Source organism: Lucilia sericata, unplaced genomic scaffold (assembly GCF_015586225.1).
Source record: "Lucilia sericata isolate MDLA Ls3-8-SP2 unplaced genomic scaffold, ASM1558622v1 Contig003072F_arrow, whole genome shotgun sequence".
Lineage (NCBI taxonomy): Eukaryota > Metazoa > Arthropoda > Insecta > Diptera > Calliphoridae > Lucilia > Lucilia sericata.
Genome location: NW_023996682.1, coordinates 30,001 through 42,387, shown reverse-complemented (window position 1 = coordinate 42,387; position 12,387 = coordinate 30,001). Strand labels below are relative to the sequence as shown.

At 33.9% G+C, this 12,387-nt stretch overlaps 3 protein-coding genes and 2 pseudogenes across 4 annotated transcripts; 2 read left to right on the top strand and 3 right to left on the bottom strand.

Annotated features, from left to right (window-relative positions):
- Positions 1-4: 4 nt before the first annotated feature.
- Positions 5-1,652, top strand: LOC119614572 (cytosolic non-specific dipeptidase-like; the record flags this gene model as incomplete). Its single annotated transcript, XM_037970684.1, has 5 exons — positions 5-85; positions 142-675; positions 740-810; positions 931-1,447; positions 1,509-1,652. Coding segments are annotated over 5 exons (1,251 nt in total), but the record flags the coding sequence as incomplete, so codon positions are not given.
- Positions 1,615-3,080, bottom strand: LOC119614578 (annotated as a pseudogene).
- Positions 3,081-4,737: 1,657 nt separating this feature from the next.
- LOC119614579 lies at positions 4,738-6,091 on the bottom strand (annotated as a pseudogene).
- A 2,256-nt stretch (positions 6,092-8,347) lies between these two features.
- Positions 8,348-9,564, top strand: LOC119614575 (queuosine salvage protein-like). Its single transcript, XM_037970687.1, is given in 3 exon segments — positions 8,348-8,666; positions 8,730-9,104; positions 9,107-9,564. Coding segments are annotated over 3 exon segments (1,017 nt in total). The 5' UTR covers positions 8,348-8,422; the 3' UTR covers positions 9,505-9,564.
- On the bottom strand, positions 9,551-10,288 carry LOC119614576 (60S ribosomal protein L29-like). Of its 2 annotated transcripts, none has more exons than XM_037970689.1 (3): positions 10,227-10,288; positions 9,874-9,987; positions 9,551-9,805 (listed from the first exon to the last, which is right to left on the bottom strand). In XM_037970689.1, the coding sequence occupies exons 2-3, from the start codon at positions 9,973-9,975 to the stop codon at positions 9,674-9,676; spliced, it is 234 nt and encodes a 77-aa protein (XP_037826617.1). In that variant the 5' UTR covers positions 9,976-9,987; positions 10,227-10,288; the 3' UTR covers positions 9,551-9,673. The 2 variants fall into 2 exon arrangements, with proteins under 2 accessions (XP_037826617.1, XP_037826616.1); XM_037970688.1 differs by having other exon boundaries at positions 9,874-9,984.
- Between the last annotated feature and the right edge of the window lie 2,099 nt (positions 10,289-12,387).

Sequence of the window (12,387 nt, the reverse complement as noted above, 5' to 3'; positions counted from 1 at the left end):
CAGATTGGCTGATATTGGTAAAGAAACTTTAGCAAACGGAGAAGAAATTCCATTACCTAAAGTTCTATTGGCTACAATAGGAAAGGTGAAATTTAAAATATTATTCCAAAAATAACACTTATAAATCGAATTTCTTTTTAGGATTCGAAAAAGAATACAGTTTTGGTTTATGGCCACTTGGATGTTCAACCAGCCCTTAAAGAAGACGGCTGGGCCACCGAACCCTTCGAACTAACCGAAATAGATGGTAAATTATGGGGTCGTGGATCGACTGATGACAAGGGTCCCGTACTTTGTTGGATACATGCTATTGAAGCTTATCAGAAATTAAATATTGATTTACCTGTCAATGTTAAATTTGTTTTGGAGGGAATGGAAGAAAGTGACAGCGAAGGCTTAGATGAGCTTCTCATGAGTCTTAAAAATGATTTTTTGCGTGATGTTGATTACGTTTGCATTTCGGATAATTATTGGTTAGGCAAAACTAAACCCTGCCTAACCTATGGTCTACGTGGTTTGGTCTACTTTACCATTGAAATTGAATGTGCTCAGAAGGATTTACATAGTGGTGTATTTGGTGGTACTGTCCATGAGGCTATGCCTGATTTGTGTTGGCTTTTAAGTACTTTAGTGGATAAAGATACTAATATTCTAATACCGGGCATTGATAGAGATGTGAGTTGTATAATGTTGGTATTACTTGAGGAATATGGATTGTATTGTTTTTTGTTTTTGATAGGTTGCTCCTTTATTACACAATGAATTGGAAATTTATGATAAAATTGATCATGATGTTGAGGAATTAAGTAAGTACTATTTTATTTTCATTTACACAAAACCTTTTAGGAGGCTAAACGTTTAATCTTCTGGCACTGAAACTGCTCCACTAATTTTCCATAAAGTAATTAAAAACTATATGCATTATTTTAGAAAAGATATCGGTGCAACTAAATTGCCTCACAACGAGAACAAATCTCAATTGTTAATGCACAGATGGCGTTATCCTTCTTTATCGATACACGGCATTGAAGGTGCCTTCTCAGAAGCCGGTGCCAAAACAGTTATACCCGCCAAAGTTATTGGCAAGTTTTCAATACGTTTAGTATACAACCAAGATCCCGATCATGTAACCGAATGTGTTCTTAAATATCTAAATGAGAAATGGTCCGAACGTAGTTCACCCAATAAAATGATAGTGAAAATGATAAGTTCCGCTAAACCATGGTCTGGCGATCCCAATCATCCTCATTATGAAGCTGCTAAACGAGCAATAAAGCATGTCTTCCACGTTGAACCTGATATGACACGTGAAGGCTGTTCTATACCCATAACTTTGACATTGCAAGAGGCAACGGGTAAAAATGTTATTCTAGTGCCTGTGGGGGCCAGTGATGATGGTGCCCATTCTCAAAAGGAAAAGATTGATATTTATAATTACATTGAAGGAGTAAGTTTATTTATTATTTTTAATATAATTGGTGCTGAAAGATATTTTATTGTATTTACAGACTAAACTCTTGGGATCTTATTTATATGAAGTTGGTCAATTAAATTAAGTTTACTTTCATTATTAAATACATTATTGAAAAACAAGATTTAAATCTGGGTAAGAAATGTTCTGCGGGTTATTTTTAAACGTAAAAAAAAAACTTAAAAAATAGAAACGAAATTTGAAGAAAAATGTAAATTTACAAAATTTTTTCTTTATTCCAAATTTGTGACAAATTATTTATAACATCTTTAGCTGCTGCTGTCTTGTGTTTCATAAAATAACCCTGAATCTGAGCTGGACTAACGGGTTTGCCAACAGCTAGCACAGCCTTGGCAAAATCGCTAGCATAATCATTTGATGAATTATCCTCCTGTTTGTAGAATCTATTAAACATTTCCACTAGTTGATATTCCGAACAGAAACCCATATATGATTGCATATCAACACGACCTGGTCTTATCAGAGCAGGATCTAATCGTTCAAGGTAGTTTGTGGTCATAAATACTATACGCGCTTCAGTAGATGCAACACCATCTAGGCAGTTAAGAAGGCCGCTAAATGTTACCCTATTTAAACCATCATATGCTGCGGACTGTTTTGAAACATCATCCCGAGAAGCAAATGCAGCATCAACATCCTCCAATAATATTATCGACTGTTCCGGTGCAACATTTAGAAGATGATTGAGGCGATCGTCTGTCAATCCCCTTTCTGACAAATTGAGAAGGCATATTCCATATTCCAATTCCCCGGCTAATGCCGTAATAAAACTAGATTTACCGCAACCAGGAGGTCCATATAGTAAATAACCTCTTCGATAAGGAATACCTCTGTCAATGTACCATTGCGAATTACTTATGAATTCTTTACAATCTGAAATTATTTGCTCACTTACTCCTTTATCTAGAACAACAGATGATACTGGTCGACCGTCTACGAGGATGCCCAAACTGTCTCCACTCAGGACCCATAGCAGTATACATAATTGTTTTTCCTTCCGTTGCTTCTATTGCGAGTTTCGCGCGTCTTCTAAAATATCAAAATATATCTGCTTATTTCGACCAAAGGCAGTAAGAGTTACGGATTCCCATGGAACACCCATTTGCAAATCAAGTGTCTGTTGTTCTCGATTTTCTTTCTACTTGACTCCAACGCCGCGGTAATACATAAATGCTTTCCTATACTGGGAATAAATCGTATTTTGTTTCGATTTTCCCCGTGTCTTTTTGAACAAATGATGTTTCACGCTTAAATGTTGCGTTTCTCGCGCCCCCTCTAGTAGTTATCCATTGAAGAAGCCAATGATATGACTTATCGCGACAAGGAACTTCTAAAGTTATCATTAAATGACGTCGAAAGAGTACCAAACCACCTTGCGGACCTTTTCGCAATATTGCTGCACCAGCGCCAATTCCAAACAAACCAAATCCTGCACTAAAATATGGATTAGTTGACAAACTGCTTATTATCTCACTTATTGGCATCCTGTTTTTACCTTATCAAAAGCACAGACAGTCATAACGTTGAAATTCAAAGTGTATTCCCAGTAAACAATTTTTGACCAATTCGGTCAGAAATTATACCGAAAATTTGCACAAGATGGCGATTTCGTATCCAAGTCGGTTAGGAAATGTTACGAAAATCGTATGGGAGAATTCGTAACTGTTGTCTGAAGAAATTCGGAAAAATTTTTTAGATTTGTCGGTCAGAATTTTAAAATAACAAAAATACATTTATTTACGATAGATAGTTAACGTTAAAATGGAGAATAGATAAATCGTTAAGTCAACCGATATTTATTGTTACATAACGAATCGGTTGAAAACATTGAAAAGTTACAGAATAGGGTAAGAATTATTTAGAAAACTTCTGACATCAGACATGTCTAAAAAAATTGTTTACTAGGTTAATAAAGTGACGGCAGAACCTAGCCCTGATTTAGACTGCGCAATTATAATTGCGCAAGTTTTGATTTTGTATGTGAGAGAGAAGAAGACAGAAATAAAATGATTCTCTCCCTCAACTCAAACTCCCTAGCGCAAGTAAATTGTCCAGTCTAAACCAGGACTTTCTTGTTGTACAACATCTAAAATCGCAGGCAATTTGTTTTCTGTTCATTGACCATCTGTCAAAATTTGAATGTTGTTTTTGTTACTTTTACAGCTGATTACAATTCTAACCACAATCGTATGGAGAGCAAAAATCATCATGTTGTTAGCGATTGCGACTGGACTTTAGACTAGAAAGACTAGACTACAAAATAGACTAGCCTATTGACTAGACTATAGACTAGACTATTGACTAGACTATACACTAGACAATAGAGTATACTATAGACTAGACTATGGCTAGACTATAGACTACACTATAACTAGACTATAGACTAGACTATAGACTAGACTATAGACTAGACTATAGACTAGACTATAGACTAGACTATAGACTAGACTATTGACTAGACTATAGACTAGACTATAGACTAGACTATAGACTAGACTATAGACCTAGACTATAGACTAGACTATAGACTAGACTATAGGACTAGACTATAGACTAGACTATAGACTAGACTATAGACTAGACTATAGACTAGACTATAGACTAGACTATAGACTAGGACTATAGACTAGACTATAGACTAGACTATAGACTAGACTATAGACTAGACTATAGACTAGACTATAGACTAGACTATAGACTAGACTATAGACTAGACTATAGACTAGACTAGACTAGACTAGACTAGACTAGACTATAGACTAGACTATAGACTAGACTATAGACTAGACTATAGAATAGACTATAGACTAGACTATAGACTAGACTATAGAATAGACTATAGACTAGACTATAGAATAGACTATAGACTAGACTATAGTCTAGACTATAGACTAGACTATAGACTAGACTATAGAATAGACTAAACTAGACTATAGACTAGACTATAGACTAGACTATAGACTAGACTATAGACTAGACTATAGATAGACTAGACTAGACTATAGACTAGACTATAGACTAGACTATAGACTCGACTATAGACTAGACTATAGTCTTGACTATAGACTATACTGGACTATAGACTAGACTATAGCCTAGACTATAGATTAGACTACAGACAAGACTATAGACTAGAATATCTAGACTATAGACTAAAATATCTATTCTATTTACTATAATACATACATGTATTTTACAAATACGAACAAAAACATAAAAAATAAAATAGAAATTTGCAAAAAAAAATAAATTTAGAAAATTTTTTCTTTATTCCAAATTTGTGACAAATTATTTACAACATCTTTAGCTGCTGCTGTCTTGTGTTTCATAAAATAACCCTGAATCTGAGCTGGACTTACGGGTTTGCCAACAGCTAGCACAGCCTTGGCAAAATCGAGAGCATAATTATTTGATGAATTATCCTCCTGCTTGTAGAATCTATTAAACATTTCCACTAGTTGATATTCCGTACAGAAACCCACATATGTTTGCATATCAACACGACCTGGTCTTATCAGAGCAGGATCTAAGCGGTCAAGGTAGTTTGTGGTCATAAATACTATGCGTGCTTCAGTAGAGGCGACACCATCTAGACAGTTGAGTAGTCCACTGAATGTTACCCTATTTAAACCATCATATGCTGCAGACTGTTTCGAAACATCTTCTCGGGAAGCGAAAGCAGCATCAACATCCTCTAATAGAATAATTGACTGTTCTGGTGCAACATTTAGCAGGTGATTAAGGCGATCATCTGTCAATCCCCTTTCTGACAAATTGAGAAGACATATTCCATATTCCAATTCCCCGGCTAATGCCGTAATAAAACTAGATTTACCGCAACCAGGAGGACCATATAGTAAATAACCTCTGCGATAAGGAATTCCCCGGTCAGTGTACCATTGTGAATTACTTATGAATTCTTTACAATCTGAAATTATTTGCTCACTTACTCCCTTGTCTAGAACAACCGAAGATACTGGTCGACGTCTACGTGGATGACCGAATGGTCTCCACTCCGGACCCATAGCAGTATACATAATAGTTTTTTCCTTCTGTTGCTTCTAAGGCAAGTTGTCGTGCATCTTCTAAATATCAAAATATAGCTGCTTATTACGACCAAAGGCAGTAAGAGTTACAGGACTCCCATGGCACACCCATATGCAAGTCAAGCGTCTGTTGTTCTCGATTCCTTTCCACTTGGATCCAAACGCCGCGATAATACATTAAATGCTTTCCTATACTAGGAATGAAATCGTATTTTGTTTGGATTTTTCCCCGTGTCTTTCTGGACAAACGATGTCTCAACGCTTAAATGTTGTGTTTCCCTGGCGCCTCTAGTAGTTTATCCATTGAAGAAGCCATTGATAAGACTTGTCGCGACAAGGAACTTCTAAAGTTATCATAAAATGACGTCGAAAAAGTACCAGACCACCTTGCAGACCTTTTCGCAATATTGCTGCACCAGCGCCTATTACCAAACAAACCAAATCCAGCTCCGAAATATGGATTAGTTGACAAACTGCTTATTATCTCGCTTATCGGCATACTGTCCACAGATATAACTCCCTTATTTAACTAATCAAAAGCAAAGTGTATTAATAAAGTTTACGACAGAACTTCTTGTGCAACCTCTTCAATCTTCACAAGCAATTTGTTTCTGTTATCCACTAACCCATATGGTATGTGTCAAAATTTGCCTGTTGTTTTTGTTTTCAAAGTTTGTTTTCATTATTGGTGCGAAGAAAGCGACACACGGAATTAGAAGAAAATTTTGAGTTTGGGAATTAAAAACCGAGAAGTAAAATACCCCTATTTTACATATTATAAGTGGAAAGTAAAAATACGCATATATTGTGTATTTTCTTAAGAAAACTGACTTTGGAAATAAACACTGGCAATCGCGCTAAAAACTGTACGTATTCAAATACATTATTATTTACATAGAATTTACATTTTCTTTAAAACTTTTCTTTTCTTATTTATCAGTTACAGTTTAACTGTAATTTAAATTATCGAAATACTGCGTATCATTAAAACCTGCTTTATCTTTCATTCTACAATTATCCGGCAACATTGTTTACGATCAACACCTGTTAAAATATTTTATTTATCTGCAACCAGAGACTTACGCGATTCGGTTTAAGCGACTAAGCCTAGCCACCGAACAAATGTCAAAGCCGTCGCCGCCGAAAATTTTTCCGCTATACTCCTATACCGAGGGTCATTGTGCAAAGAAACAGCAAGTGTTTGGTTTAATTTAGATAAATTGTTAATAACTATGATGAAAATGTTTTTCCAGGCGGGTGTTGTTTTCGTTTAATACCCAAAAGTGTTTATTGAAATCTAGATTTGGCGTATTTGTGAGATCTAGAAGATTAAAAAATTGAAGTAATGGTGTTAATAAATTATTTATTGGTCTATAAAGAACGTCTTTCTTTTCAAGAAAGAGGAGGCATCATGATGGGTCTCCTGGAAGAATGCCCACAAGAGAGTGGCAATTATTATACCTCCCTAGTCACCTAGGCGGGTGGTGGTCGGTCGGCTAGTGGTGACATGGTATATTATCACCTAGAGGCATGGACGGAAGCTGATTGCCGTATTCAGGGGGTATCCTTGGGATACATACTTATTATTATACCATTGATCTCAGCAGAATAATACATAATAAAATAATTTTTGTTGGAACGAAAATATGTAATGTAAATATGTATATGAAATCTTCTTCAGAAAATGACTTAAACGCACATAAATGGCTTTCAAATGTCGATGTCGACGAAAAAAACATTTTTAGGAACCGAATCCTACATTTATGAAAAATAAAATTATGAGGATCGGTCCGCCATTATAACCCTCTTACAGAAAATTAGTTTATAGCTAATACATCATACCAAAAGTTATCATTATGATAGAATTATAGTAGAATTAAAAAAAGTACTTTAAATTATAGAGAACTTTGTCCATAATTGACCCAAATCCACATTAAGTCCCTAATCCGAAAATCACGGTGACGTTCTTATTAATCTAATGATCAAAGTCCATATATATATGTATATGACCACTTCCGAAATTTGCTTTTTTACGACAAATGATTGCCGAATATAACTCTTACTCCTTACTTATTTTAATCATAAAGAAATACAGCTAAAATAGGAATAGTCTGCCTTTAGAGTTGCGAGTTTTCATACACTCTAATAATGTTTTCAAAGTGAAACTGGGAAACTAATAGAACTAAATTCTTCAAATTTTGGCACGAAGAACTTTAATATTCATCTGAACATTTTGGAGAAAAAAGGGCGGACTTTCATCTGGGGGGCTTGGAACTACCATATGAATTAAATAGAAAAATTCGTATATCTGAGAACTATTAGAGCTATAGTCTTCAAATTTTACTAAAGAACATTTAGAGAAATTGCAATAATTTGCGTGGAATCTCCCATATGTAACAAATTGTATATCTGGAAAACCATTGTAGCTAGAATCAATCAAAATCGTTAAGCTATTTATATTTTCTTATGCAAAATTTTTTAGAAACTGATTTTCTGCAAGATGTTTTATATGGAGGATAGGGTTAAATATCGGCAGATCCTCGTAAAACTTGGAGAAAGGATTTGTTTTTAATTTTTAAGAATTTTTTATTCATCCTGCATAATTTCTCACACAACTTTGAGCTTGCTCTGTTTTGTTGTTATAAACAATATATTTGCTTCCAAAATCCCACTTTCTGATCTCTCGGATTCCGTTTTTTATTTAAAATTGTTGAAAATTTAAAAACTAAACGTAGTTGAAAACTTAGCCGGCTTACAGTCGATCTTAAGCCGCCGCCGACATATTTGGTGTCAGTCGCCGCCGCCGTTAATATTTGTCGGCGCAGGGCTCTGTCTGCAACTCCAGCGGCAAAATTTTTTTAACTGTTTTTTTTTACTCGAAAAAATGTCTCAAATTCCTTTATTACCCCGAGAATCTGGAGAATTTATAGTGAAAAATGCAAAATATATTAAAGTAAAACCAGAAGGCATTGAGAATCTTTGCCAAGAAATAATCAAAGGCATACAAGACCAGCGCATCAACGTAAACAATTTTTCGCAACATGATTTGCATCCAAAGCCCACAGATGCTTATGCTTTGGAATGGATATTTGTGGTGGACACATTGAATTTTTGTTTCTGGACGCCCAGTAAGTACCAAATACAAATAGCAAATTTTAACATAATATTCGAATGACTTAATTATATTCCAGCTGATTATACCAAATACAAGGTAATGGGATATACCGGCTATTTTGCTCTCTGTGCTGCCCTTAACCGAGCCATGCAGGAAGGCTTGGATATAACAAATGCTGAGTATTATAGTAAAATTACCATGGACACCGTTAAACATATATTCCGTTCTGATGATGGAAACACTATGGTGCCTTTGCTGGAAGAACGTTTAAAATGTTTTCATGAAGTTGGTCAGAGACTTTTGGAGAAGTGGCAGGGAAAATTTGAAAATGTGGTTAAAGCAGCCGAGGGATCAGCTTTAAATTTGTTAAAACTTATCGTCCAGGAATTCCCCTGCTTTAGGGATGAAGCTGATTTTTGTGGCCAACGTGTAGCTTTATACAAACGAGCTCAATTCTGGTAGGAGATGTATGGGCCTGTTTCAGGGGTGAAGGTTTGGGTGCATTTAAAGATTTATACCAAATCACCATGTTTGCTGACTACCGTGTACCACAGGTGTTGGTACATTTTGGTTCATTGGAGTACAATGAAGAATTAATGCAGCTATTAAAATCTGATGAATTGCTTAAGAATGGTGATCCCCGGGAAGTGGAAATAAGAGGTGCTTCCATTTACATAGTCGAACAAGTTAAGGACAAGGTGTTACAAGTATTAGAAGAAAAACATCCCAATATATCTAAAGATCATGTTAATTCCATACTAATTGACCATTTCCTTTGGGATTACAGACGCCAATATGCCAAAGAATTGGAATATATACCATTCCATAAAGTGTTAAGTGTATACTATTAAGTTCTTAAAAGTTTTGTAATAAAAAAAAAAATAAATTGTTTGCAAGTTTGTTTACAAAAATATTTTGTATTTTCTGTTGTTTTTTAATTCCTTAAAAACTTTTTGTAGGCAGCAAATGCAAATTCACACTACATTAAAATCTACTTCTGTTTTGCAATAAACAAACAATCTATTGTAGGGAAACGGGCTTCTTCTTGCCAGCTTGTTCGGCAACACGTTCCTTGAAACGCTTGTCGGCTTCAGCGCGAGACAAGTTGTTCTTGCGGGCAAAACGTTGGTTGGTCAAGAATTTGACATCCATCTAAAAAATAAAAATATACCAACATTAGTGCCAAACTCAAATGACAAATAAAATCACTTAATACTTACACCCATGGTAGATTCGTGGCGTTTACGCATTGGGCGCTTGATGCCATTGCGATGGGCCTTACGGTTTTGGTTGTGGTTAGTGTGATTCTTTGACTTGGCCATTGTACGCTACTGCTTTAGTTTACCAAACATCCATTACACATAAACAAATCCATATATACAAATTTGTATTTTTATCCACAATTAAAATCCATTGCAATCGTTTTTATAGTTATGAAAAGAAATTAAAGAAATATTAATTGTATTAGACACATTTTGTATTGTAGTATTCTTTTGTTATTTTCTTTTAAAATTGTTAGGAAAATTAAATTTTCAAGAAATTATTTAATAAAATTTCAAGAATTGCAACCTACGTTTTTGACAGTTTAGCGGAAAAGAAGGGAGAATTTCGAAAATTTGACAGCCTCCATGTTTTGTTGACATTTGTCAAATTTTTGTTCGAATTTCGAACATTATTACAGAAGATGTGTTTAGTTAGTAAATTGCATAGTTGTATTTGTGAATGCTGTAGTGTTGCCGGGTATTTTTTAATTGGCTCTTTCGTGATATTTGCAGAGACAATAATAGGTATTTATTTAGTTTCTTCTACATGAAATGAGTTAAAAAAATACTTTCGCAATTCAATAGCATTGGAATTTTTAGCTAGATTTCTTTTGTGCCAAAGATTAATTTCCTAATTCTTCACATAGATTCCATGAGATTTAAAACTGAGAATTAGGTTAGGTTAGCAGGTTGTCAATTGCTGTTAGCACCAGGGACACTCTTGGGTCCAGATCCCTTTGTGATAGCAGTAAAATAGAAAACGGTCAGCGTATTAGTGCACTTCGACCCAATTATCTGCATTCCTATCCAGTTTGTCGCACGAATAAATGATTCTATGTTTTAGATATAAGCTTAGTATAGATCTATTAGATCGTACAGGAAATTACAAAGCTTTCGTCAGAGTTGCATCTCGCTAGCACATTGGAACTACAACCGCTGTTGACAATGAGTTTTCTTTTTTACTCCATATAACTGCTTCCAATTTATGCATTAATTGTGTTTTGTTTTACTTAACTCGTTTGAGGTTATGTTTCATTAAATTGGTGGAGACCAAATAATGCTTTGATCAATTAATTGTTCGGGGCTCCGATTGAAGGCCTCTCTGTACCGACGTGGGATAACCTGGCACTTTGAGTGTTTAATAAAACTCCAATAAATAACAGAGTTAACAAATGTTGAAAAATTTCACAAAAACTCTAAAACACATCGTAAAAGAACAAAACAAGCCGAAGAAATCATGAAATTCATAAAAAACTCTAAAATTTCCTAAACAGTTGAAAGATTTCAGAAAACTTCTGAAAAAAATCGAAAAAAAAAAAACAAAAAATCTAGAACAAGTGGATAGCAATTTGCAATTTGTAGAGTAAATTCGAAAAATGCCCTAAAAATTTCATAGATTACACAAAAAATCTTGAAACTATCGAAAAATTTAGCAATTCGTTGATAAAATTACAAATATGTATTTCCTATTAAAAATTTCACCAAAACTCTAGAAAAAGTCGAAAATCTTGCAGTTCGTTAAGAAACTTGAATTCCTAATATTTTAAAGTCTTAACAGGAACTTCATAGAGTGTGGAAAAATCTTGCAAATCGTAAAATGTCCTAAATAGGTTATAGTTCACAATATTCGAAAAATATTGTAATATATAAAAAAACAGTTCAGTTCTCATCAAATGATCTAACAAATACTATTGATACAATTTTATAATAAATATTCGTTGTTTGAATATTCCTATAAGAAATTCTTCCAAACTTCTTCATAAGTTTTATTTTAGGTTCCTCGGACCAGAAAGACATTTGTGGCAAATTTCATAAAATAATGTGATTGTGAATAAATTTCATTATACTTGAAGGTGGGTGTATTTTTGTGCATTGTAATAAAAATTTTCTACAAAGTAAAATTCAAAAAAAATTGTAATATTAAAAGTTTAAAATATAGAATTTAAATAGGAACAAATGATTCCATACTTTGTTATAAAATAGTTGTGTTTTGTTGCTAACGTTCAAAGGCAATTTCATATAATTTAAAATTTATACACGTTAGGAGTTAACGTGTAAAATTATACAAATTAATTTTAACTGCGATAAAAGTGCTACCAATTCAAAAATAAAAATACAAATATGAATGTGTGGATGTCAAATAATAAAAAAATATTTTAAAATAACATTTATATTACAAAAAATTAACAAATAGAGACATTTTTTTTTCAAGAAATTGCAAATATTTTCAAGATTTAGCTGATTTTCCATTGAAGTAATGCCAAGTCAGGTAATGTTCATTTTGTTGCTAACTTTGAGCGTTAACATTCAATAATAGCAACAAAACACAGTAAATATTAAAAAATTATACTTTTAGAAACAAAATTAAGGGTATTTTGGCGATTATGTGTTGCATTTTCAGTCTAACCACCATTTTGTAATAAATACAACCCTACCAATTGGAAAACGTCATATGTGAGCTGTGTTTAGTTT